Source organism: Tiliqua scincoides, chromosome 2 (genome assembly GCF_035046505.1).
Source record: "Tiliqua scincoides isolate rTilSci1 chromosome 2, rTilSci1.hap2, whole genome shotgun sequence".
NCBI classification, from domain to species: domain Eukaryota; kingdom Metazoa; phylum Chordata; class Lepidosauria; order Squamata; family Scincidae; genus Tiliqua; species Tiliqua scincoides.
The window spans coordinates 192,129,027-192,156,849 of record NC_089822.1 but is presented as its reverse complement, the minus strand read 5'-3'; the positions used below and the strand labels follow the sequence as shown (position 1 = coordinate 192,156,849).

Genomic DNA, 27,823 nt, shown 5'->3' with positions numbered 1-27,823 from the left:
CTCTCTCTCTCTCTCTCTCTCTCTCTCTCTCTCTCTCTCTCTCTCTCTCTCTCTCTCTCTGGTTTGGTTTTGTAGCTGGAAGACGATATTGTCGCCAAACCTAACTATCTCAGCACAATGAAGAACTTTGCTTTACAACAACCCTCAGAAGAATGGATGATCCTGGAGTTCTCACAGCTTGGGTTCATTGGTAACAGACTCCCTTCCCACTTGATACTCAGGGGAACAGTCCTGCCAATGGCATGTGCTTCAGAACTATCTTTCAGTCAACTTGTTTGGGGCAAGAAAACACCGTCACAATTGTTCAGTTATGCATATTTTACTTCTGTGTCAGGTGTTCACTTGCTTTTTACTCAGCACAGTTTGGAACATATGAATTGTACAGCTGTGCCAGCCATTTCTGATTTCCCTTTGCTTTTTAGGTGATACCAATGTTTTATTGATGTAGCCTGTTATACAGGCCAAGTATCCTATTACAGGTTGGATGGAGGAGCAGGTGGTTCATGTACATACTTATCTGTGGAAATGGGAAGAAATAAGTGTAAAACTACAATGATCCTTCCAGGATTATAGATATATCAAAGAAGCATACCCTTATGCTACTCGTGGTTGACCAGCAACAAGTTAGATGGGATCTGAGAGTATTGAGTTCGGCTTAGCCAAGAAATGTGTATCGATGTGTGCCAGTTTCATAAGCAGCACTGCCTATTTCTATAAAAAAGGGGGGAGGGGGTTAGCCTGTCAGATATGGCTGCTGGCTACCCTTCATTCCATCCCAGGACTAGAATGTCTCAGGGGCCAGTTTATAAAGTAGATTTGTCTGGCCTCCAGAATCCTACCAGATCTTAAGGTTTGGTTGAGAAGTTTCTCCACCATTTATTTATTTTGCTTGCTTGTTTCACCCTGCATAAATGACTCACTGACTTAATTCAACTTGCGACTTGTATATTTTTAGCGGCCTTGGTTCAGTAACACAAAGCATTGTCCAGGGCTCACCTAATGGTCATGGCCACATCCAATGCAAATTTTTTTTTTTAATCCAACTTTGTGCACGTCTTCTTGATTTTCTATTTTTTGAAACCACGCACACCACCACCACCTCCTCCTCCACCTTTTTTTCAGTTAAAGTTGGCTTCCAGGCTTGAGACTTGGAGTAAAATATTTGCATTCATGTCTGCTGAAAGGTGTTGACTCAGTTATAGAACCTGATCTCTGGTGAAGGGATTGAGCTGTGCTGCAAAGTATATTTCTATCTGAAGACTGCAATAGACCCTGAGAAAACAGAAGTTGACTTTCCCTTATGAGGTCCATATGTAAGAGTCACAGCTGTGTGTTTTGTGGTGCTAGGAATATGCCTGTGTTGAATGAGGGCTTAACGCGTTCCCCACCAGCAGGTTGGGTGTCTTAAGAGAGAAGTTCTTGGCCCTTGAAAACATCTTAGGTCAGGTAGGGCTGACTGACCTCTTAATCTGGAGTACAATTCTCATTCCCCGAGTGCTGGACCATGTTAATTTCATGATTGTACTTACCTTTTCTCTTTATCCATCCATATATGCTTCCAGGGAAGATGTTCAAATCACTGGATCTCAGTCTGATTGTGGAATTCTTACTCATGTTCTACAAGGACAAACCCATTGATTGGCTCCTTGATCATATCCTCTGGGTAAAAGTCTGCAACCCAGAAAAAGATGCAGTAAGTCAAATCCCTATTAGAGGAATAATTCCACTCTTATGGAGGAGCGTCTTTTCAAATAAGCTACTGAAATATATGCAAGATTCTAAACTAGCAGTGGCCATTTTAAGACATACATCCTGAGTTTTTATAATTCACAATACGGGTCCGACCTTGTTATACACGGAGTTTTTTATACACGAATTTGACTCAACACAATTGGCCACTGCAAATGAGAAAGAATGTGCTGATTCATGGAGAAGGGGAAAAATGCAACTCTTTAAAATCACAGTTTAAAAAACAGTACTTTTCTTACTGTTGTAGAGACAGGCATGCAAATGATCATTCCATTCTTCAGCTGAGGCAGGCAAAGGCAGCTGGTCCTTTGCATTTCTAATTGTTGACTGCCTCTCTACAACAGTAAGAAAAGCTGTTTTTAAACCACAATGGTAAAGGGATGCACTTTTTAATTTTTTTTAAACTGCTTTTATTTAACCCATTTTATGGTATCAGCAGGGAGTCCCAGAATCAAATTCCTGTGGATGTCGAGGCATGACCTTATCGGGAGCAGTGGAGTGGCAAGAAACCTTGAAGTGGTTCTTTAAATCTATTTTTCCACTGCTTTTTTATCCATGGATTTTTTTTTATCCACTAGGGTTTCTAGAATGGAACCCCAGCGGGTAATAAGAGATGACCTGTATTTAATCTAAGGCTTTATTGAGAAAGGGGAGACCCTGTTGTGGGCTCTGATTTCAAGGAATGTCTGAGCCCGTTCCAGGGTTCTTCCAAAATATAGTTTGCATGGAGGGAGTATAATTTGAAGGCTACTGGAAACCATGAGTGGCCATCAGGCTCCTTTTCAGGCAAGCTGACCCAAATCAAGATTGCTCCTTGCACTGGAGAGACAAATGCCAGTTTATGTTGCTTTGAGACAAAGTGTTCTCAAACAGCAAGGAATTGCATCACAGTCATTCCAGCAGCTGGAGAGATGGTGGTAGATTAGTAGGATCTTTATGTCTGTAACAATGTACCCAAAGTTGTTCGTTTACAGTAAAAATTATTTATTGCTTGCTTGCCCAGTACCAAGCCACCTTCAGCTGTGTCACCTTTTATGCATAGTGTTCTATGTGTACTCTTTTCTGGCAAACATACCATGATTACTCTGCAAGTGTGCTCAAGGAAGGACAGTATTCCCCAAAAAGCAAGGCCTTTTTTGCTAGAAGTGGCTGTGTGGTGCTGCTGAACATGGCTTGGTGAAGAGTTAATGAACAAGTAGTGGCGGGAGTACTAGGCATGGGAAAAGAGTGAGTGGGTGTTGCAACCACAGCCACCTGTGTTGACCACCAAGGGAAAGAGCGTCTCAGGCCCAGGCCAGACATGCAGAAACCCTCATACAAATCAGCATTTCTCCTGGATGCAGTACATTTTTGGATTCAAAGCCCACATGGGTTTCCTTATCCATGAAGCCCATTCCCTCACCCCCTCCCCAGATTAGCCAAGTACCCTTTTCACTTCTTAATTGGTTTGTTTGGAATCTTCCACCTGGGTTTTTAAATTGTGGTTTGAAAACTGAAGTTGTCCAATATCAATGAGTTTTGAGTCCACAAAGTCAGAGAGATGGCACCCTAGACTGTCTCCTAGGAGAGACCACCTTCACCAGAGCTTATTTTCTCAGACTTTTCAAGGCAGCTTCCTCCTCCCCTTGCTTGTGGTGAGTAGGAGAGACAGGAGGGAAAATGGCTTTGTTTGATATTTTGCTCTGTGAATCTGGTTGGAATTGCCAGGGGAGAGGAGAGGGAGGAAAAACCTCATCCCTTCCATTTGGGATTGTGGGAGCCCCCTTCTCACTTCAGCAGTGTTGTTTAGCCCGGAAAGGCAGGTGGAGGCAATAGTGGCACCTATGGCACCTTCCCAACCCCATTTTCCAGCATTGCTGGAGGTAGGGCTGCTGCTGTCCCAATCTTTTAGCAAGCAGGAAGAGGATGGAAGCACTGTGAAGGGAGGGGCTCAGTTGGCAGTGGGTTGGAAGAGGGAGGCTCTCATCAGTACTCATCCTACTCATGCCTACTCAGAAGTAAGTTCCATTGTGTTCGGTGAGGCTTACTCCAAGGAAAGCATGTGTAACAAGTTGCATGACCAGTGGGCTGGCTGTGGGTGTAGCAATGGGGCACAAACAAGAGTGAGGTGAAGAAGGAGAATGCTGGCAGCTAATCAGTATGTCCCTCTAGCTTCTTGTGGGGTTGATATAATCTTGTTTTACATTTTTCTTACATAAAAACATTTTTTGAATTGAAATATCTTTTGCCTACTTTTCTGAGTGTGGGTGAGGTGCAGCTGCATGGTGAGTTTCCCCATGTTCTTGCTTTGGGTTATGATCTTATCTCCTCTTTCTCAGAAGCAAGCTTGAAAAAGTGGACAGAGGCTTGATCCTGTGTGAGTGGGTCAGCCCTTGGTGCATGTTCCATACAGCTGTGGAAGGGAACCAGAAATTATTATGCTGCAATTCTGAGCAGACTTATGGGTATGCATGTCTAAGTAATCACAAGGGACTTTCATAGTTGTGAACATGCTGAGGATGGCAGTCTGATGAACTGCACCAGTTGCACGTTTTGGTGCACATCAAAAAGTGCATTTCTCCTGCTGTGCCATCTTCCCTGCTGTGTTTCTTGCAGTACCAAGTGGTTTAGTGCCCTCAGAAGGGCAAACTCTCAGGGTAGCTCCCATTCCCAACCAGGTGATCCACCAAAGGATGATCGACGGTACTGGAGGAGGGATTTGTATGGCTTTTTCAGTGAATAAACCTCCAAATTGGAGGGAATGTGTGGTTGCAAATCTCACATAGGTCGAAACTCATAGATGTGCTCATGGATTTAATTTCCACAGAATAACTGCACATCTGTTGCAGGGCGCACTTCCAGTTATCAATACAGGTAGATGGGGTGGAATAGTAAAGCACGAATTCACCCTCACTGTGAAGGTAGACAGTGTGATGGCCCTTCAGTCACCTCAGTGTCCAATACAGAAGACTGAAGGACTGGCATAGGCTGAGCAATAATGCCTGCCTGCATGTGGACATGCCGTTTCTTCTCCATTCCAGATGCTGACTTTCAGTTCTTAAGGTGTGGTGGGCCATCAGTGCCTCGAGTCCTGCAGAATAAAAAGACGTGTGATGCACTCACCCCCTTGTCTAGTTGGGATTTGGCTTGTTTTGCTCTGTGACAAGGGGGTGGCGCTGGTGTTTTGTCATCTTTATAGAACTGGGGAGGTAGAACAGGGTTGCAGTATCACTGTACATCCAAACTTGTTTGTCTCTTCCTACCCAGTTGTTTCCACTTCTGACACTTTCCAGGGCATCCTGAAAACCTTAAAAAGCAATGCCTGTTTAAAAATGTAACCTAGTTACAGCATTGGCTTCCAACTCCCTCTCCCACTGTTTGCATGATTAACTCTGCACTACAGTCTTTTAAACAGGACTTTCTCTTGCAAATCCCGCTGTGTAGAATCAAATTGGTAACTTGTAAGATTTGTCTCCTTGATTGAATGTTTGCTTGGCCTGAAATTTTATGGTAAATGCTTGCCTGCTCTGGATATTTGCTTTCCCTATGTCTGAAAGCTAACTTTAGATTTCACCTGCCACTGCTCCTTTTATTGCGGCATCATTAACAACAGCAATAAAAGATGTAATGGGGGAAGCAGAACCATGCTTGATTGCAGTATTCGTCTTAGTTTCATGTTGGGAAGAGCTCTGTGCTGTTGCAGCTTTCAGAATTCTCCTATGATTGGAGCCAGGTTTTTAATTTTCTAAAGTAATGAGAGCTGGATTTAGGGGATTAACTTGCTGTAGGGAACTTGTCTGTAGGGAATAGGTCTGTGCAACCCCTGTGTTGCAGTGAATGAAAATGTTTTTGTCTTCTAGCCTGGGCATGAGACAGGGCTATTGCAAGGGGTCCCTTTTCAGCAGGTAACTCTGTTGGGACTAGTCAGCAGAAGATTGTCATTCACCCAGCATTTTATTTCTCCTGCTTAAAATGTCTAGCCAAATGGAGAGGAGAGTTATTTTGTAGAGACTGTTGTTTGTTGTTTTCAGTTTTGGTTTATTGAAGAACTTTTTTTTTCTAGCTAAAGAGAATTCTGGCTGAATTGGTGATGAACATACATCTGCGGGACCAACCATAATATATGTCCCACCTTGGAGTATGAGAAGGGAAGCAAGGATGTGACTGGAGAGATTTACTCTTTGATCAAAATGGGGCACAGTGTGACCAAGGGAAGCATTTTTTAAAAGTTCATTAAGAGTGACATGTTTTCTGGACTGGTCCTCTAGACATTTTGTTTTGCCTTTGCTGTCCTGGTACTGATCTGTGCACATTTTCTCCTTTGTAAAATGGCAGGCTCAGATTTTAAATACATTTTTTTCATAGTAGGTGCTAAACCAGTGCAATTATGCTCTTGCACACCCTAACATGTTTTGCAGTCTGCTTCATAAATTACAAGCCAGGGAGGAGTTAGGTCTGGGAATGACCTTGAAAAAAGATTATGAAATCCTGGCAATCATTAAGCAGGCAAATTTAACTTCCACTAAAAGGAGTTAGCAAATGAAATGAACAAGGTAAATCTCTACAAGCACTCAGTGGTGTAAATTCCCCATTTTGGAAAATGTCTGTTTTTAAAGGGGAAAAAATTATTCCAGTAATAAGAGAAGTTGAGTGGGTAGTCACCAGCAAAAGAAACAGTATAAAAAATGAATGTCTAGATTAGCCGTGAGAAAGCTTAAACCTCTGTCATGAGGTTTAAGCTTATGCAATGTTTGAAAGAAAGAAAGAAAAAGTGAAGCACAGATGACATTATGGAATGAAGTATGGATTACGCCTCCACTTTCACAAGGGTATCTGTAGCAGATGATGTGAAAAGCTGCTGGTCTGGATGTGCTCCAATTTCAGGGTGTCCTTACTCAGCACTGTGATTATGGCTTTGTGGTGGCCTCTTCAGCACACCGTGTACCCCCATTTTTTTCACCTATAGGTGTGTCTTTTCCAGCCATTCCAGGTGATGAGGTGGGGTGGGGGCTCTCAAAAAGTGCTGTGAATTGGGGCCAAATAGCACATTACATTGAGCATGTAGTTAAGAATAACATGCTTAACTTTCCTCTATTAAATACCAATTGGGTATTAGAACCATGGTGGTTCCAGTACCACCAAAGATGCTCTCTTCCCACACTGCAATCCCAATCCATGTTGTAGCTTCCTTTCTCCACACAACTCCTTTTTAATGAGGTCAGGTCAAGCAGGTCAGCTGTAATGATGTGCTTAGCACAGCTTGGCCTTAGCTTTGTCTCTAGAGTTAACCAAACTTCCTTTCTGTCTTGCAGTACAAACTGGATATGAACACAGCCCCATTTCCTTTTAAGCCATTTCTGCCCAATGTTGCCATTACACGACACGGACCAAATGTGTACACCTGTGGGGCCGGGCAAAAGTAGATTAATTGTGTGGAGTCTTGGTGATGGCACAAAATAAAGGAAGTAAATACAACAGTATTTTGAATATGAGCAAACAAGAAAATGGGAGGAAAGCCATAATTTGTTCTTACAGCTGCTTAATTAACCCCACATACATATTCAGAATTCCCTATTCTAACCCAAAGGTCACAGCATTCAGATGCCTGAGCCTCCCCCTTTCTCCTCCCATGTACCTAACCTGCAGGTTACTGGAGGTCAACAATAAATTCCAGTTCAGGCTTTGTGTATACAATCAAGGGCATAATGACTGCCAAAGTTAATAGTGGATAGCTCTGTCTTCAGCCCATGAATTTTTTGTGTGTTAAATACCAAGCCCTTCTCTTTCCAGCAGGGTTCCAAATTGGCCATTCCCTTTTCTGAGGACTGATTGACTTGGAAGTCTAATCTAAATAAGGCAATTTCAAGGGTAGTCAATTTGATAAGGGAAACTAGACCTTTATGGTGACACCAGAGTTGATTTGAACAACCAAACTCAATCCATGTCCAGCATCTGAGTTCCCAAAAAATACGGATTGAAATGTGAGTCGGGAGAAGATACGAGGTGGAGTTGTAGCTCAGTAGTAGCGTTGGATGAAGAGGTCCAGGTTCAGTCTCTAGCATCTTCAAAAAGCGTGGGGAGGGGAAAAAAAAACCCACCCGGAAGTCCCTAGAGCTGCTGTGAGGCAGTGTTGAGTACTGAGCTCAATGGACCTATGGTCTGAATTGGTGTAAGATAGCTTCATATTCATGTTCAGTGGTCTGCTTGGAAGTGGGTAGTGTCCTCTCTACCAATTTGTATATATGATTGAAGAAAGGAAGATATACCTGTTTTTGTGTGGTGAAAATAGCTTCAACACACACTCTGAGGCAAGCATTTTCAAAACAATGTCTGTTCTAGCCACTTTCATCATACTTATTAAATCATTCCAGCCATCTTCATGCTATGTGTCATTTCTCTCTTGGCCCAAATCTTTATTATATTCTTACACATGATCAACTAGCAGTAAGAAAAGAACTTCAGAGCACTATTTTTTTACTTGGTTGTCACTTTTGTAAATATTCATGGAATAGTTGACTGTTGCTTTCCTCATGTGTTGTATATTATTTTGTGGTTACAGGAGTCAATGATTAATGATAACCAAAATTAATAATCTACAGTGTGTGGGGGGGAGGGAACAAGAGCCTTTTGAGTCATGGAAATTCCATCAGTGTAATAATTGCTAATAATTGCTCGGGTGCTTTGCTTTGTGATGAAACCAAGCAGCAGTTGATTGTAACACCGTTAATAACTACAGTTGGAAAACTATTGTGTCAAGCCCCTTGAAGACTGTTAAGTCACCCTCTTTTCCTGCTTCCTCCTCCTAGACTGGAAGCAGAAATCCTAAGTTCTTGTTGTGCATGTTGTTTCAGAAACATTGTGACAGACAGAAGGCAAACCTGAGGATTCGCTTCAAGCCCTCACTCTTCCAGCATGTGGGAACCCACTCCTCCCTTGCTGGCAAAATACAAAAGCTAAAAGTGAGTATATGAGGTGATAGCCCTGGAAACCCAAAAAGCACGTGTGACAGAATTTTGCTGTGTCTTACATGTTTGCTCATTAAAGCCCTTATCAAAGCCTGAAAAGTTCTTGCCCCTTCTATTTCTCTCAGGCAGTACTTTATGATGCTGAGACTCAATGAAAGCCATTAAGAAATGGTCAAGGGCCTGTCCATGCAGTCCTGCCCTGAATTAGGCTTCTTGGTCATACAACAGTGTTGGCAGAGTAGAATGGAATTGGGAATCGGCATTCACAGATGTACAGGCCTGTCAATTGCCCATCACTGCAGTGGATGGTGTGCATGTGCAGATCGAGGGCTTGTATCATTGCAAAATCTCTGGACTGTGTGTGCAGTGCCTCTGTGCACAAAGACATTTTAACCAGGATCGTTGCCACCAAGGCTGAGCCACACTGTAGCAGGGATGGAAGTCAGGTTTGACTTCATTGTAAAATGCCATTAGATGTTGTAGGAGTGAAATGCTGCTACTCATTTGTATGTGAGAAAGTATATGCTTTGTGTTGGACCCAGGAATGGTTGCTTCCACACTAGAGCCCCTTAGTGCTGCTGAGGCTTGTTTTCTGCAATCACCAGGAAGTAGAATTAAAACAGAGGCACCACACAGCACTTAACACAATGCTATAGTGTCCAGCAGTGCCCTTCCCCATGGCCAAGATCCTTCTTTAATGTTTGCTCACAAGTAAGCTGTATTCAGCAAAAGTCCTTTCCAGTATTAATTAAAAACTTTCTGCTAACAAGTTCTGCCTTATTGCTTCTTGCTGGGCATCGTAGTGGGATTATTGATAAATAGCCTGTCAATTGTCTCTTAGTGACTTGTTCTGTAGAGGGAGAGGGTTTCTTTTGGAAAATCTTCTGAATTTTCTCTTGGGTTTATTGTGTGTTTTTTCGTTTTTATGTAGCAAAATAGTGTTATGGAAAGGGACTGAAGCCTCGACCTGTGACCACTGATATCCTGGCCTATCTTTATGTGCCAATAAGAGCTGCAGGCCAACTTTTTCATAGAAGTTTGGGATTCACTGCATGCCTCATTCTGTACCAAATAGATTCTGTGCTTATTTTGTGAACCTGTGGTAGACAGGTTCTCTGTGGACTTCTCTCTGTGCCCACGTGCGCTCTCGCTCTCGCTCTCGCTCTCTCTCTCTCTCTCTCTCTCTCTCTCTCTCTCTCTCTCTCTCTCTGCATCTTGGTGCATCAGAAAAACATATGTAAATGCCATGAAACCCGCAGGAATGCAGGTAACCTGCCAGAGAAGTGGTTGGCCCTCTGGATGGTGAGGAAGGGAAAGGGGAGATAAAAGGAGACTTAGAGATGGCAGAGAAATTAAATGAGTTCTTTGCATCTGTCTTCACGGCAGAAGACCTCAGGCAAATATCGCTGACTGAACGGCCCCTCCTGACCAGGGAATTAAGTCAGATTTTGAAAGGTTGAAAGAGGTTGAAAGAGAAAATTTTTCAGACCTCATTGATAAATTAAAGATCAATAAGTCACCGGGCCCTGATGGCATCCACCCAAGAGTTATTAAGGAATTAAAGAATAAAGTTGCTGATCTCTTGACTAAAATATGCACCTTGTCCCTCAAAATGGCCACAGTGCCAGAGGATTGGAGGATAGCAAATGTCATACCAATCTTTAAAAAGGGAAAGAGGGGGGACCCGGGAAACTATAGGCCTAACATCTATACCAGGTAAGATGGTGGAATGCCTCATCAAAGATGGAATCTCAAAACACATAGATGAACAGGCCTTGCTGAGGGAGAAGGGTAAGTCTTGCCTCATGAATCTTTTAGAATTCTTTGAAAAGGTCAACAGGCATGTGGATGTGGGAGAACCTGTGGACATTATATATCTGGACTTTCAGAAGGCATTCGACATGGTCCCTCACCAAAGGCTACTAAAAAAGCTCCACAGTTGGAAATAGTGGGCAGGTCCTCTCCTGGATTGAGACCTGGTTGAAGACCAGGAAACAGAGAGTGGGTGTCAGTGGGCAGTTTTCACAATGGAGAGAGGTGAGCAGCGGTGTGCCCCAAGGATCTGTCCTGGGACCGGTGCTTTTCAACCTCTTCATAAATGACCTGGAGACAGGGGTGAGCAGTGAAGTGGCTAAGTTTGCAGACAACACCAAACTTTTCTGAGTGTTGAAGACCAGAAGTGATTGTGAGGAGCTCCAGAAGGATCTCTCCAAACTGGCAGAATCAGCAGCAAAATGGCAGTTGCGTTTCAATGTAAGTAAGTGTAAAGTCATGAACACTGGGGCAAAAAAATCAAAACTTTAGATATAGGCTGATGGGTTCTGAGCTGCCTGTGACAGATCAGGAGAGAGATCTTGGGGTGGTGGTGGACAGGTCGATGAAAGTGTCGACCCAATGTGCGGCGACAGTAAAGAAGGCCAGTTCTATGCTTGGGATCATTAGAAAAGGTATTGAGAACAAAATGGCTACTATTATAATGCCGTTGTACAAATCGATGGTAAGGCCACACCTGGAGTATTGTGTCCAGTTCTGGTCGCCACATCTCAAAAAGGACATAGTGGAAATGGAAAAGGTGCAAAAGAGAGCGACTAAGATGATTACTGGGCTGGGGCACCTTCCTTATGAGGAATGGCGTTTTGGCCTCTTCAGCCTAGAAAAGAGACGCCTGATTGAGACATACAAAATTATGCATGGGAAGGATCAAGTGGATAGAGAGATGCTCTTCACACTCTTGCATAACACCAGAACCAGGGGACCTTCACTAAAATTGAGTGTTGGGAGAGTTAGGACAGACAAAAAAAAATATTTCTTTACTCAGCGTGTGGTCAGTCTGTGGAACTCGTTGCCGCAGGATGTGGTGATTGCATCTGGCCTGGATACCTTTAAAAGGGGATTGGACAAGTTTCTGGAGGAAAAATCCATTATGGGTTACAAGCCATGTTGTGTATGTTCAACCTCCTGATTTTAGAAATGGGCTATGTCAGAATGCCAGATGCAAGGGAGGACACCAGGATGCAGGTCTCTTGTTATCTGGTGTGCTCCCTGGGGCATTTGGTGGGCCGCTGTGAGATACAGGAAGCTGAACCAGATGGGCCTATGGCCTGATCCAGTGGGGCTGTTCTTAAGTTCATGAGTTTTTGAATCTGTATAGCAGTTTAGGCAGAGAAAGCAGGTGCTTCAGTTACAGGTGTGTTCCCTGCAGAAAGGAGGTCAGCTGTGCCGCTCTGCAAAGAGGTAGTAGCTATTTCACTGGCAGAGTCTGGAAGAAATTTTAAATGGTTTGAAAGGAAAGGGGAGGCATCAGGTCAGGAAATGAGGGAACTGGAGCATGACAGGTATCAACTCTGGTTATTAGTAGCTAGGAAGTATTCACTAGCTATGCACTGCATCAGCTTTGAAAGCTTCACAGTTCAGCAGTGTACCTCAGAAATGGAAGCTGTGTGGAAGAAAAGGAAATTTTGTACAATACATGACTGAAAGTCTTGGGTTTGTGGTCTGTTTGAAATGTGTACTGTTGAAGGTGACTCTACCAATAGTGTTCAGAAGTGCCTGTGATTGGAATGATACTTGAGATTTAGTTTTTCTTCAGACATGTGCTGGCTCATGCCTATAAAAACAGTTAAACTGGAATTTCGTAGGCCTGCTTCATCCAGGCACTTCAGTGCCAGCCTAAGAAGTTGTTTTTTATTTTTACAGTTCTCTTTGAAAATACAGTAGTTGTATCCAAAGTTGACCACCTCTCTATATTGGCCACCTCCTTAAGTTGACCTAATTTTCACAGTATGGACAGACACTGCATATACACTATGTGAGACCAACCTCTCTGTATTGACCACCTCCGTAAGTTGTATCTTGACCACTTCGACCATTGCACAGAGTATTAAATTACCCACTGAACACGATACTGTGGGCCTGTGTTTTGTCTGGTTTGTCCCATCTTGGAAAAGTAAGAAACCACACAACAATCCCTCCCCTATTCCTACTAGCGTGTGTGCGAAAGGGTTTTTATAGGTGGGCACACTGCACATAGCCGACAGACCTGCAGTGTCTACCTATTGTACCTGGACATGTACCAAGTTGTGAGGGTATGAGGTTGCTTGTGCATCACTATGCTACTGTCCTTTCACTTTGGTTCCCATCACCAGTGCACTACTTTACACTTATATTGAAACACAGCTGCTATTTGCTATTCTACCGGTTTGGAGAGATCCTTCTGGAGCACTTCACAATCCCTTCTGGTCTTCACCACTCAGAAAAGTTTAGTGTAATTCACAAACTTGTCCCCCTGCTTATCCCTGTTTCCAGGTCATTTATGAAGATGTTGAAAAGCACCAGTCCCAGGACAGATCCTTGAGGCACTCCACTTTCTACCTCTCTCCACTTTTTTTGTCAATTGCCATTAACACCCCCTCTCTGTTTCCTGGTCCTCAACCAGTTCCCAATCCATGAGAGGACCTGTCCTCTTACTCCCTGACTGTGGAGTTTTCTCAACAGCTTTTAGTGAGGGACTGTATCAAACACCTTCTGGCATTTAGTGAATCTCAGGAGACCCAGTGGAGGCCAGGCAGCCTAAGTAAAAAAGTGTGTTTTTTGTTTTTTTTAGCTGTTGGGGCTATGTAACATGCTACATGCTGGCAAGGGATAGCATTGGTCTGCCAGTCTGCTATGAAACCAAGTATTTTTTTTAACTTACAATTTTTTTTAAGCTTATGAATTTTCAGGGGTTTTTTAAAACACTGATTGTGGGCTGTTGTAGATCCTATGATATAAATAGTAAGCATCACAAGAGGATCAATTCTCATTGATATTTGCAATAAAACTTTTAAAAAATCCAATTTAAATAATAACTTGGCCTTGCATTTGTTGTCCTGGGAGCTAAACATGATAATATTTAAATGCCTTTTTTCGGTATGTTGACCACCTCCCTATGTTGACCAATTCCTCCAGTCCCTTGGGTGGTCAACTTAAAGAGGTTCTACTGTACTCAGGATGTGCCTTTGCAGACCTCTAGGGGAAGATTATGGAGCAGCCAGCAAGACTTGAAGGAAGGGAGGGAAAGATAGAACTGTATATAGATATTACATGTCTGAAAAATGACTATGTGGAGAGTGTGCCAGAAAGCTTCAATCTCACCCTGGTGTACTCATGAAGCCCAAAAGTTTGTCTGCACTGACAAATGCTGAGCACAGGCAGATTTTCTTCTTATTTTTGCCACCCTGAAATGCTTCATACACATTAAGACCTCAGGCATGCTGGTCTAAGTGTGTAAAGGGCTTCATGTGTATTTACCTTGAAATTGTCTTTGCAACAACCCTATAAGGTGAGTAAGTGGTATTATCCTCATATCACAGCTGGGGACAAGAGGGAGTCACTTGCCTGAAGCAACCCAGTGAGAATTCTTGGCATAGGCATGATTCAAACTGGGGAAGTCCCGATCTGCATCTCAGTCTCTTAGCTGTTACACGGACAGCTGGTGTAGAGTATCAGTGTCCCAGACATCATGTAGGTAACAAGGAAGGTTAATAATTCCTGGATAGAGGTGAGAGGGCCAAGGTATAGCAATGAAAGGCCAGAGAGGAGTTGCCCATAGGAGTCATGGTGGGAGATTTCTAGAGGATGAACCAAGTTTTTATTTGGGTAGGGCCATGTATTACGAGTTGGAGAGGGGAAAACAATATGACTCCTTGATGAACTGAATATAGGAAGCAAAGGAGATGGACGAATCAAACACAAAAGTCAAGGCTTATTGCCTGATCAACAATTGTTGGCATCCTTCAGTCTCGGAAGACTATGGAATCACGCTCTGAATGGTTCTGGAACAGTGTCTAGTGTGACTGAAAAGACCAATTTGGGAGTGGCAATCCCTTCCACACTGATCAACAAGGTGAATGATAATGATGGCAATGACATAGTGCAGTGGTTCTCAAACTGTGGCATTGCAACGCCCCAGCCAGAGAGCCCTGGCCTCTGCCCTTTAAGGGGTGGGTGGAGGCAGCGACGCAGTGCACTAGATCGCGCACCATTTTGGAGGGATGCAGGGGCTTGCTTTCACTTACCATAGCCTGCAGCAGCCTCCCAGGGGTGCGGAGAGCCCCTGTGCCAGCCTCCGCAGGGCTCCCCAGCACACGTAGACAATCAAAATAGCGATCTCCACTACTTCCGGTTTCACAAGCACAAAACCAGAAGTGGTTGCAATTACAATTTTGAGGGTGTCCACAGTGTGGGGAGCCTTGCGGAGGCTAGCATGGGGATTCCCTGTACCCCTGGGAGGCTGCTGCAGGCTATGGTAAGTGGCAGCAAGCCCCTGTGCCCCTCCAAAGTGGCACAATCTATTCTAGTGCATCATGTGGCTACCTTTCCCCTGCCCCTGCACACACTTACTACGGCTCAGACTCTCCCTGGGAGTTTGAGAACCTCTGACTTAGTGTATGAGGAGAGGAAGGCTAGAGAGGAAAGATCAGACCTGTAACATTTGTGTAAATGTGCAGTGGAGAAAGTTTCACATTTAAAGAAATTTTTTTAAAAACTTTTATCTTGTATGTTGAGGACAAAGATTTTGGAAAGCAAGCTCTTCGTAAAGAACACGTCAACCCTCCTGCAGAGGTGAGCACCAGTCTGAAAACCTATCAGCACTTTTCCTTGGAGAAAGCATATCTGAGAGAAGATTTCTTTTGGGCATTTACCCCCACAGCGGGTGACTTCATCCGTTTCCGCTTCTTTAAGCCACTCCGCATTGAACGGTAAGTATATTGGGTTTTGTAGAAATGAAGGACAGGAAGGGTTAGCTTGACATTTAAAAGTCACTCATTCCCTCTCCCCTGTGCTAGAAGAGAGTTCGTCTGAAAGGCAGGTTGCATTTGCTTTCTTGCTGCCCTGCTTGTCACACTGATTGCAGAACATGCCTTTTAGTTCTCTTATCAGAGCATTACAGATAGAGTGATGGACTTTCTCAGTGTCACCAGGGAATTCCATCAGGGTCTCATTGGTACACAAGCCACTGACACCTTGTCTTGCTTTCTGTCTTCAGGGTTATTGTGCTTGTGGAACCATTGGGGTAATCTCAGTATAATACCAAGTCAAGTCTTGAACACTTCCATAAATGTCCAGCCTGAGTATGTATCCTTTCCATACTGATTCTGAAAGTGGCTTGAGTGAGTTTTCCCCATTTTGTTACTTCTAAAAAAAATGTACTGAAAAGGAGCTACTTGAGCCTGGAAGGAGCTATGATAGGAGGGAATTGAGTAATGTCTTCCCATCTCCTGGAGCAGCCTGGAATATGCGAGGGTAACTATGCAGGAGTAGACATGTGCCCACCTCTTCCAGACTGAAGACAGTCTCAAGCTAAACTGCTCCAGGTATTGGAAGGGTTCCTCTAAGCACACAGCAGTGCATTCCAGCTCACTGCCAGCACTGTCGCAAACATGCTGTAAGGCATGTTTTGGGCATTAGCGCTAGCCCAGAGCGAGCCATGCTGGGACAGTGCTGGTCGGAGGCTGATGGTGGAGCTCCAGGTGGTGGAGAGGTAAGTTGGGGCGGGGGGGGGAGGTGAAGAGGAAGTGTTCCAAGAAGGGCAGAAGGCAGGGCAGGGGAGGGAGCCGGGTGGGAGGGGATAGGACCAGTAGTGCTTAGCTCCACTAGATCTGGAGCCTCACACAAGACTTCCTTATTCTGCGCCAACTGAACAGCCGATGCAGAGTCGAGCACCGGCTGAATAGCTGAGTCGAGTTGAGCAACCTATTTTGGGGCTGCTTCCCTTACCCGGGGTAAGGGAATGAATGTCCCCTTCCCCTGAGGAGCTGCTGCTGACTGCTTGATATGCTCAGGTTGCCATGGCAGCCTCACTCACTGGGCAGTTCAGGTTTGGGCTGTAAGGCTACAATCCTATGTACACTTACATGAGAATAAGTCCCACTGAATTCAGTATGACTTATTTCTGAGTAGACATGAATAGGATTGTGCTGTAAACTGAGGACTGCCTCTTCCCACCTGTACTTGCCTGCATGCTTAGATCTATTGCAGAGGTCCTGCATACCTCCCCCTTCTGCTGCTGAGTGAAGTTTAGTAGTGGGTAAAAGGAGCAGGGCCTTTTCAAGTGTGGTGTTTCTTTTATGGAATGCCCTCCCCAGGGAGTTTCATTCGGGTATCTTCATTGTTCTGCTTTCACCAAATGGTGAAAACCTGTTGTTTTTTTTTAACTTAGAGGAAGTCCTTTGGAGTTCTAGTGAATTTATTAGCAGGCCTTGATACTGCCTTGTTTGGCTGTTTTAATTTTTTAGTTCATAGTACTGTACTGAGGGCCCAATCCTAAACATAAAGCACATTTGCAAGTTCTTAGCACAGGTGGAACACCAGTGCTCTGCGGCTCCACAGTTGCCTGAACTGCTGGGCAGCGGAGAGGTGGTTGATTGCGGGGAGAGGGAGGGGAAGAGGCGTGCTGGGGGAAGGGAGCGGGGTAGGAGGGAGGCGGGACCAGTGGACTTCAGCTCCACTGGATCCTGAGCTCCAAGTCGGGCTGCCTGGCCTGACACGGAGGCTGTTGATTCAGATAGCCCCATTGCTACTTCCATTTCCTAGGCAAAGGGGACAAAAGTCCCCTTCCCCCAAGGAGGTGCCAGCAGCTGCCCTGTTGTGCACAGGATGCCGCAGCAGCTGTTTCAGCTCCACAACATTCCTGCCGAATTGGGCTGTTTGTTCTGTCTTACTGTGTTTTAGTATTGTGACGATTTTAATTTGGTTTTCTTTGGGGGGGGGGAAGCAGAATATCAATCTTTTAATTACTAATTAAAAGGTGTCACTCTGCCAGTAGCACTGGCCTGTGTCCATGTTGTCTTGTGTATGAGACCTTGCACCCTTCCCTTCTGAATCGGGCTCTGCTGAGCTGATCTTTGCTTGTGAGCCATAATATGGCTGTGGAAATTAGGTCTGCCAATATCCTGTGTTGCTTGCTGATAACATGGCATTGTGAGCACAGTTTTAAAAAGGCAAATGTTGCATTTTCTTTGGACTCTGTCCAAAGAACTGAAAAAAGGAACTGACTTCAGAAGCCACATGTTCCTATGTCTTGTTATTTACCTTTTGTGCAATCAGCAGCAGCTGGAGATACTTTTCTTTTTTTGAGCAAGATCCCTCTGGGCTCTTAAGCTCGAACTACCCACCCAGCCTTCTGAAATATACTTCCAATTTTCCAAGTGGCTATGAGATCCTACCATTGTTAAATCGTCTGGGTCTTCCCCTGTTCTCTCACTAGGTTATCCTGATGGTTCCACCTTGAATTTGCATATAGTAATGTTGCACTATGAAAGAGTTCAGAGAGTGACATCTTTACTTTTATAGGGAATTAAACTCCATTGCTATCCATTCACTTCAAGGTCAGAATGGATTGCTGCAAAAGACAGAGCTGTGCATTTTTTACCAGAAGTTTTATTTCACATACATGGCCAGTTAGTCTTGAACGAAAGGGAATAGCTACTCTCCGAGTTGACTCTTGTATGCAACTTTCAAGATGGCTGTTGGAACTCATGAGAAAACAGAATGTGATCCCTAGAAAGCCATCTGCCATCTATTAAATTTATTTCAGTATTTAAGGTAGTGAGGCCTTCTTCTAAAGATGTTTTCAGATAGGAGTCTCTCATATATGTGGCCTCACCCTTCCTAGAATCTATTTTTACACTTAAAATGCACACACAACAGCCACTTCTTATTGCTCCAGTTTGATATAACTGAACTGCAAATGGCTCTCACCAGGGAGTGGATAATTGTGCTTCTTACTTATATACATTCAAATGCAGTGGAGTGCTTAATTTGCAAGAGCAATCAAACAATCAATCCATAATTGGTTGTTTTTGCACTTAGAGCTGTCTCTTGCTAAAAGCAGGCTTTCTGTGGGAGGAGAGCCACCTGTTGGGCTCAGACATTTTGCTAAGTTCATTCATGGCAGGGGATTTTCCTGTGCTATTAAATTCCCTCTGAATCTGTGTAGTCATTGCTGCTTCCTGTCGTGCAGGTTTTTCTTTCGCAGTGGCAACATTGAACACCCTGAAGACAAGCTCTTCAACACAACGGTGGAAGTCTTGCCCTTTGATGTAAGTTGTTGAGATTGTGGTAGTAGCTTGGGAGAGGTGGGATTCTGAGAGAAATTTCTCTCCAAGAAATAAAGGAATCCCTTTTCAAAAGCAGGCAATGCTTTTGTTGATCACAGTTATAGTGGCTCTAAGTTCTGCTTCATTGCAAAACCTTTTTGGATAGTCTTGGCAAGTTTTTGCAAAATGATGCTATAGCCATAATGGCAACAGAAAGTAACTTGGTAGTAAAGAACACAAGAAGGGCCCTTCTAGATTAGACCATTTGGTTTCCCACAGTGACTAACCTGTTGCCCATGTAGGGTAAGCCCAGGACATTTAAGCAATTAGCCTTCTCTCACCACTGCTCCCCTATAACTGGTATTCAGAGGCACACTACTCCTGATCCTGGAGGTAGCATATACCTGTCATGACTAGTAGCCAATGAGAGACTTGCCCTCCATAAATTTGTATAATCCTCTTTTAAAGCCATCTATTCTAGTGACCATCACCACATCTTGTGGCTGCAAATTCCACAGTTTAATCATGGATGGCAGGAAGTACTTTTTGTTTGTCCGAAATCTTCTGCCAGTCATTTTTCTTGGATGAACCCTGGTTCTAGCATTGTGTGTGTGTGTGTGAGAGAGAGAGAGAGAGAGAGAGAGAGAGAGAGGAACCAACCTCTCTCTTTGAACCATTCATAATTTTATAAGCCTCAGTCATGTCCCTGCTTAGTCACCTGGCCCTGCTTTCCTAGCTGATTGCTTACATCAGGGGTGCCCAAACCCCAGCCCTGGGGCTACTAGCGGCCCTCAAGGCCTCTCAATGCGGCCCTCAGAGAGCCCCTAGTGTCCAGTGAGCCTCTGTCCCTCTGGAGATTTGTTGGAGCCCACACTGGCCCGATGTAACTGCTCTCAGCGTGAGGGCAACTGTTTGGCCTCTCAAGTGAGCTGTGGGATGAGGGCTCCTTCCACTGCTTGTTGTTTCATGTCTGTGATGCAGCAGAGGCAGCAAAGGAAAGGCGAGCCTTGCTTTGTGCAAGGCCTTTTATAGGCCTTGAGCTATTGCAAGACCTTCATTCATTCATATAAGTTCATCTTTAATATATTCATTTATGTAAATTTATTCAAATTTGAAATGTAAATTAATTCAGTCCCCGACACAGTGTCAGAGAGATAATGTGGCCCTCCTGCCTAAAACTTTGGACACCCCTGGCTTACATTAAAGGTTTGAAGGCTTCACCTAGTCTTGGGAGATTATAATCCAGAGTCTCATTACTTTGCAAATGAATGTCATTACAAGAATATCTGTCTAGGGTCAGAGGTGCAGCAGTGAGAGAATTGTGAGAAATCTGCACCATGTAATTGAATCCAAATTCCAATGCTTGAGACATTATTCCTAAACCTGAAAGAGAACCTAGCCTGCTTAATTATTCTCTATTTACAGTACACCATCTGTGGCAGGAAATGGTATTCTGAGCCTGATCTTTATTTGGTAGACTTTAATAGTCATTGCGTGTGTCCTTGAAAAACGTAGAGAGAACCCTGCATGTTAGAGTAATTTCCTATCACTGAAAACATAAATGTTGCCTGGTGCTTTCTGGTCCTAGTGGTTCACAAGCTGTCCCCTCAGCATGCTCCCTAAATCCTTGTGGCTGGCTTTTTGTGAAGATTGTCTGTTTCCCTGCACAGAGTCTCCAGTCAGATAAGGAAGCCCTGCAGGAGGGTAGAGCAACAGCATTCAAGTACCAGAGGACATCTGATGGCTACATACAGATAGGTAAATTGCTGGTTCAAGGCAAACAGCAGCCTGCCGTTTGTGGATAATGCATGTGTATGTGTTACTACTAAGCTCACAAAATTACACAGAGAGTGGTGGCAGAGGAGGCTTGAGGGGCAGGGGAAGCTTAACCTGAATTAATTAGTGTCTCCCACTTGATCTGGAAATTAAAATGAAAGTCATTCTACTAGAAAAGACACATCATTTATCTTTTCCTCCGATTAAAGCTTGCTTATATCTTAATCGTTTTAAGGACTTTGCAGGGGGTTGTCTCAGAGATGCTGAACCAAATACAAATGTTTGTAAGACTTTAAAGGTCAAATCGTCTGGACAAACCTGAAAGTGAAAGCAATCGCCTCTTTGCAGTTAAACTCAAACAATTTTTTAGAGTGGGGGAAAAAAGTGTGTTCTCTTAGGTTGGGGGTCTTAGGCATGTTTATATGGCAGTAAGCACTGCTGAAATCAGTGGGGTCTGTTTCCATCTGATTTCCTTAGAATTGGAGCTGTGCTAGTTCAGCAGAAATGATTTGCTAATTGTGTTGCTCTTTCTGGGCAACTACCAATGTCATGTTTTTCCTACTTGTATGGCAAAAACAGTTGCACTGAACTGGCCGGATTACAGGTGTGTGCTTTTGTATTAGGAAGAATACCATTTGATACATCAAGCAAAATGCATAAGATCTTCTCAGCTGTTCATGAGCTTTTTTTTCTAAATTAAATAGCAACCCCAGGGATGGGGGGAGATGTGGACTGGGATCATGGGGTTAGAAAAAGTCCCTTCCCACCACACCACAGTCTTAATCTGGATCAACTTCTGTATATAGTTATGTACCTACTGCTATTTTAGTTGAAAATCAAGCATACAGGCCCCAATCACACAATGGGTATATTGTCTCATTTGGCACTTGTATAGCATTGGTTCTGTTCTAGATACTGTGCAAGAACACTAAATTCACATGGCCCCAGCCCAAACAGTCTTAGAGACTTCAAATGGGACTTTTGGAGGACTTTGAACTGATTATCCACAAGTTCAACTACATTTGCTGAGGACCTCAAGTTTAACTGCAAATGTGTTTTTTAAAGCATAATTTGAGGTGGCCCTTAGAGTTGAGAAAGAAGACAGAGCTTGTTACTTCAGGATGGAAAAGGGTTTAAGTGGCAGCAGGAAAAATGGGGATACCAGCAATTCAGGAAACACTTTGCAGAATCTCGTGGGGTTTGGAGAGGAAGGTGGCTCTGTGCCTGCATGGGAGAGGCAACAGCTTTTCAGACCAAGGAAGCTTTGTGCCTAGGGGTAGAGGTAAGTGGAGGGGATAGACGTAATTGCCCTTCTGCAGAAACAGAAAAGCAGGAGGTGTATGTGGATAGTGACATCATGTGCAAGGGCTAGAAGCGTGACTTGGATGTGGAAAACAATTGGGTGCCAACTTTGACTTGAGGAGAGAGATTAATACAATCATAGTGATTGGGGTGGGAGGGGGAATTTTTGCAAAAGTATTTCTGGATGACAAGGAAAATCACTAGATCAGCCATTTTCAACCACTGTGCCATGGCACATTGATGTGCCGCAGATGGTCCCCAAGTATGCCACAGGAATTTGAGAGGGGGTTATTTCTTAGTTGTGCTATTGGGGATATGATCCCCCAGCTGGCAGCATGGTATGTCTTGTCAGTTGTCAAAAAACTGATGGTTGTGCCTTTATCATTTTAGTGTCTTGCTAGTGTGCCGTGAGATGAAAAAGGTTGAAAATCACTACACTAAATTTTCACCACTCTTTCATACTTTGTCATGTTTTTGGCCATATAGGCTTTTTACTCCTAAAGGGTGATGACTTTTAAAACTGATTATAAATAATAAAATGGATGCAGGCTTTTGTAATTTTTTTTCACCCCTTTTTCTAGGCACCTGGCAGTTATCCATTTAAACATTGTTCAACACTTTAAAAAGTCAATCTGGGTTTGTTTGTGAAATATAAAGCTGGGGGGGGGGTTGGAGTGAGGTGGCTTTTCGATTTTTACAAGTGCCAGCTAATGAGAATTCTGTTTAGCCAACTTTTCCTGAAAATGGGAAGAAATAGTTGCTCCTGAGCTGGATTCTCTGAAGAAGGCTGCGTTTCTGACCCAAAAAGGGGAAGGGATGATGATCCACAGCAGACCCACCACTCGAAGTGTCTCAGTTTCTCTCAGACCTCAATCTTTCCCTCAGGTAGAAGGATCATGGAGGAATCACCAAGTGGGGAGAGAGTACTGACCTCTTTTAAATACCTTAGTACTATATTGGAATGGCGTGTCTGTTTCTTGGCAGTTACTTGGAATGCTTAGAGGTAGAATATAACTCAAGAATGCTCTACAACAAATGTTAAAACAATTTAAAAAAATATTGTGTAATTCATGGAACACTTAACTTCCACTGCTGTTTGAAGATGCTCAGTGGGCAATTTCTTCCATCCAGTATTGTCACTGATGTTACATATATTAAATAGTATTCTGTGAAGCAGTGCCACCTGCTGGACAAGTGGAGCTTTGCCCAAACAGAGAAGAGTGCTCTCTGACTCAGCTTTAAGGGAGGTAACGCTTTAAGCTGTAAGTGAAGCATTATACCTTGTTATGCCATGCCACCACAGCCATGTGGTGTTAGAACATAAGAACAGCCCCACTGGATCAGGCCATAGGCCCATCTAGTCCAGCTTCCTATATCTCACAGCGGCCCACCAAATGCCCCAGGGAGCACACCAGATAACAAGAGACCTCATCCTGGTGCCCTCTCTTGCATCTGGCATTCTGACATAACCCATTTCTAAAATCAGGAGGTTGCGCATACACATCATGGCTTGTACCCCGTAATGGATTTTTCCTCCAGAAACTTGTCCAATCCCCTTTTAAAGGCGTCTAGGCTAGACACCAGCACCACATCCTGTGGCAAGGAGTTCCACAGTCCGACCACACGCTGAGTAAAGAAATATTTTCTTTTGTCTGTTCTAACCCGCCCAACACTCAATTTTAGTGGATGTCCCCTGGTTCTGGTATTATGTGAGAGTGTAAAGAGCATCTCCCTATCCACTCAGTCCATCCCCTGCATAATTTTGTAGGTCTCAATCATGTCCCCCCTCAGGTGTCTCTTTTCTAGGCTGAAGAGGCCCAAACGCCATAGCCTTTCCTCATAAGGAAGGTGCCCCAGCCCCGTAATCATCTTAGTTGCTCTCTTTTGCACCTTTTCCATTTCCACTATGTCTTTTTTGAGATGCGGCGAGATGCGGCGAACTGGACACAATACTCCAGGTGTGGCCTTACCATCGATTTGTACAACGGCATTATAATACTAGCTGTTTTGTTCTCAATACCCTTCCTAATGATCCCAAGCATAGAATTGGCCTTCTTCACTGCCGCCGCACATTGGGTCGACACTTTCATCAACCTGTCCACCACCACCCCAAGATCTCTCTCCTGATCTGTCACAGACAGCTCAGAACACATCAGCCTATATCTAAAGTTTTGATTTTTTTGCCCCAATGTGCGTGACTTTACACTTACTGACACTGAAGCGCATCTGCCATTTTGCTGCCCATTCTGCCAGTCTGGAGAGATCCTTCTGGAGCTCCTCACAATCACTTCTGGTCTTCACTACTCGGAAAAGTTTGGTGTCGTCTGCAAACCTAGCCACTTCACTGCTCAACCCTGTCTCCAGGTCATTTATAAAGAGGTTGAAAAGCACCGGTCCCAGGACAGATCCTTGGGGCACACCGCTTTTCACCTCTCTCCATTGTGAAAATTGCCCATTGACACCCACTCTCTGCTTCCTGGCCTCCAACCAGTTCTCAATCCATGAGAGGACCTGTCCTCTAATTCCCTGTCTGTGGAGTTTTTTCAGTAGCCTTTGGTGAGGGACCGTGTTGAACGCCTTCTGAAAGTCCAGATATATAATGTCCACGGGTTCTCCCACATCCACATGCCTGCTGACCTTTTCAAAGAATTCTATAAGGTTCGTAAGGCAAGACTTACCCTTACAGAAGCCATGCTGATTCTCCCTCAGCAAGGCCTGTTCATCTATGTGTTTTGAGATCCTATCTTTGATGAGGCATTCCACCATCTTACCCAGTATGGATGTTAGGCTGACCGGCCTATAGTTTCCCGGGTCCCCCCTCTTTCCCTTTTTAAAGATAGGCGTGACATTTGCTATCCTCCAATCTTCTGGCACCGTGGCCGTTTTGAGGGACAAGTTGTGTTGTGTCATTTTGTGTCCATTGAGGCCCACAGTGCTGAGAGCAAACATAGGGCCTTTTCTTCTGTGATGTACAGTGCTGGAAATTATGGTTCATTTTTCTAGAAGCAGCCAGGCATTTCCTGTCCCCTGATCTTAATGTTTCAGAAATCTTACTGGGTACAAGAAATAACATTTATGCAGCTGCTCTACTATGTGGCTGTTGGAAAGGAAGAGGTCTGATTTCATGTAGATTTTTGTGCATGAATGAGATAGATGAAAGTTACATAGGGAAGCCTAAACATGATAGGCTGCCTGCCCTCAGAGCAGTTACACCAACCCACTGTTAAGTCATGTTCCTTACTTGCTGAATTATTCCCAGGACGTGTTTCATTGATTCAGCCTGTGTAGGGTTGCCACCTAGGTTAGGCTTTCCATATATATTTTGGGTGATGAGCTATACATGATTGTAGCAGAGTAACCTTTCACAAGAATGGCAATAATGTTGCATGACCAGCATACTCACTGCTTAAAAATCTTCTGTGACTTCAGCCACCATGCCTTAAAAAAAAATTATATTAACTGGACCACCTTGTTGGGTGAGGCATGTAAATTTGAGTACACAGAACTTGTGCCAAGAAGATCAAATGTAAAATGAAAGATGGATTCAACTATAGCCATGTTAGGGCGCAGTCCTAACCAACTTTCCAACACCGAGGTAAGGGCAGTGGAGCTCCTAGGTAAGGAAACTAACACTACCTTACCTTGAAGAGGCCTCCATGACTGCCCTCCAAATACAGGATGCAACATTACCCCACTGGCACAGCTATGCCAGTGCTGAAAAGTTGGTTAAGATTTGTGCCCTTAGTGTTTCCTAGAGTTGGGTGCCACTCACGGCTTAGGAATTAATGTTGATGATGGTGGTGTCTATATTGTTTGAAGTAGACAGCATTATTATCTACCGTGGCATTTCCAGATATCACTGCTTGTTCTTGAGTGGGCTAGCAAGCTATTTTTCTAAATTGTAATGGTTTTGCTTTTGGTGAGAAGAAGTTTTTGGTGAGAAGAAGTTCAGGGCAGAGTTTTGCCCTGAAGTCATTTTTTTTTTGTCTTCTTCCCTAGGTTGCTTTTCAAAGGGCATTGCTGAAGGAGAAGTGGACCCTTCATTTGGACCCCTGGAAGCAATACGATTGACCATCCAGACCGATTCTCCTGTATGGATCATCTTGAGTGAGGTAATGGGCTTTTCTGGAGGAACTACTCCTTAGGACTGTTGATAGGAGCAGCTTACATATCTACAATTTTCTCCTAGAGCAGGGGTGCCCAAACCCCGGCCCTGGGGCCACTTGCGGCCCTCGAGGACTCCCAATCCGTCCCTTAGGGAGCCCCCAGTCTCCAATGAGCCTCTGGCCTTCTGGAGACTTGCTGGAGCCCACACTAGCCTTATGCAACTGCTCTCAGCCAACTGTTCGACCTCTCTTGTGAGCTGTGGGACGAAGGCTCCCTCCACTGCTAGGTGATTCACATCTAGAGAGAGACACAGAGATAGCAGAAGCGCAAACTGGCAGCTACAGCGTGTGGTGCTCAGAGCACAGGGAAGAACGCCAAAAAAAAGGAGGCAAGACCCAGGGAAGTACCAGCACCAGAGTCTATTTACAGGCAGTATTTACAAGTAGAAGGCAGTTTCAGAAATCAGCAAGCAGAGGCAGTCCAGCACACAGTCTAAATAGTCAGCAAATCCGGTATCAGTTCAGCAGAGATTCTCATGCAGCAACTCACTCCTACAACTCACAGAGTGGAGTGTGCTTGTTGGACATTTATACTCCTGTCAGCCAATGGGAAAGGCCATGACCTCATCACTGAGGAATGTCATAGCATCATCCTGGGTGGGGATTGCATCAGCTTTTCCCATCTTTCCTTGTTCTGTGCAATGACTCAGCACTTTGCCCTGATTGGTCCTTGCCCCATTGTCTGACAGGTATACTTACATTTGCTTACACACAGCAGCAGTCTGGTAGGCCTGCCTTAACCAGCCACCAAATTGCCTTACTGTATGGGGCACATACTGTAACAGCGGCAGCAAAGGTTGGCCTTGCATTGTGCAAGGCCTTTCATAGGCCTTGAGCTATTGCAAAACCTCCCTTCATTCATATAAGTTCCATGTCTAATATATTCATTTATGTAAATTTATTCAAATTTAAAATGTAAATTAATTCTTTTTTCCCCACCCCCTGACTGGAAAAAAGATGGAATCCTGGAGACATATCACTCACCTAGCTGCAAGTGCTCTTTTATAGCCATTTCAGATATTCAAAAACCTTTTCCTTGCCCTGATTGTTCCCTAGGATGCACTCAAGTGGAGAATATAATAATTGACCCATGCCATTGGGAGACAGAGCTTACAAGCAGCTATTTCTACATTCATTTTTTCCCCAGCTGCTCTGATCACAAAAACGGACAGATGTGTACATGGAAGCACAGGCAGGACCACAGGTAGGGCCTTACAGGGAACAAGACTGACAATCATGCAAGGGTCCAACCAGAGATGGATCTGTGCAACACATGGCAGCTGAGAACTTGTAATTAAGAAAATAAAAAGTTGTGCAGTGATACTCTTCCTATCTATTTATGATATTCAAAATCACATAGAGAGAAAAATAGTAATTGTGAGACTCTTAATACAACATTCTGGGCTGCTGGGAAGCAGCCAGTGGGGGAGAGGGGGAAGTTCACTCTCTTCCATCACCCAATCCCTGGGAGGGGCAAGGAGAGCCTAATAGCTAACACCCCAATCCTATCCACACTTTCCTGGGAATAAGCCCCATTGACTCTAATGGGACTTACTTCTGAGTAGACATGCATAGGATTGGGCTGTAAGTGTGCACACCAGCTCACCAGCCAGCCTGGGATGGTGTGGGAGGGGAAAAGGAGAGGCGAGGAAGAAAGTCACAGTATAGAGTGGCTCATGCGTGCCCATGGGAAGCCAGTGAGGACCGTGTGCCAGGGCATAGTGCAGCTCCTGCACAGTCTCAGTCTCCATGCAGCTTGACAGGCACATTTATCACTGGGATAACTTTTTCAAAAGTGGCCATGATT

The 27,823-nt window shown here is 44.2% G+C and overlaps 1 protein-coding gene across 2 annotated transcripts in view; it reads left to right on the top strand.

The window, feature by feature from the left end:
- The window catches only part of MGAT4B (alpha-1,3-mannosyl-glycoprotein 4-beta-N-acetylglucosaminyltransferase B), a 124,409-nt gene that overhangs the window by 88,469 nt on the left and 8,117 nt on the right, over positions 1–27,823 (top strand). For both annotated transcript variants that reach the window (XM_066614244.1, XM_066614245.1), the window contains exons 8-14: positions 76–190; positions 1,563–1,693; positions 8,580–8,687; positions 15,240–15,433; positions 18,697–18,775; positions 20,443–20,530; positions 25,850–25,962. In XM_066614244.1, the coding sequence (XP_066470341.1) occupies positions 76–190; positions 1,563–1,693; positions 8,580–8,687; positions 15,240–15,433; positions 18,697–18,775; positions 20,443–20,530; positions 25,850–25,962 (828 nt within the window). The remainder of the gene's footprint in view (positions 1–75; positions 191–1,562; positions 1,694–8,579; positions 8,688–15,239; positions 15,434–18,696; positions 18,776–20,442; positions 20,531–25,849; positions 25,963–27,823) is intronic.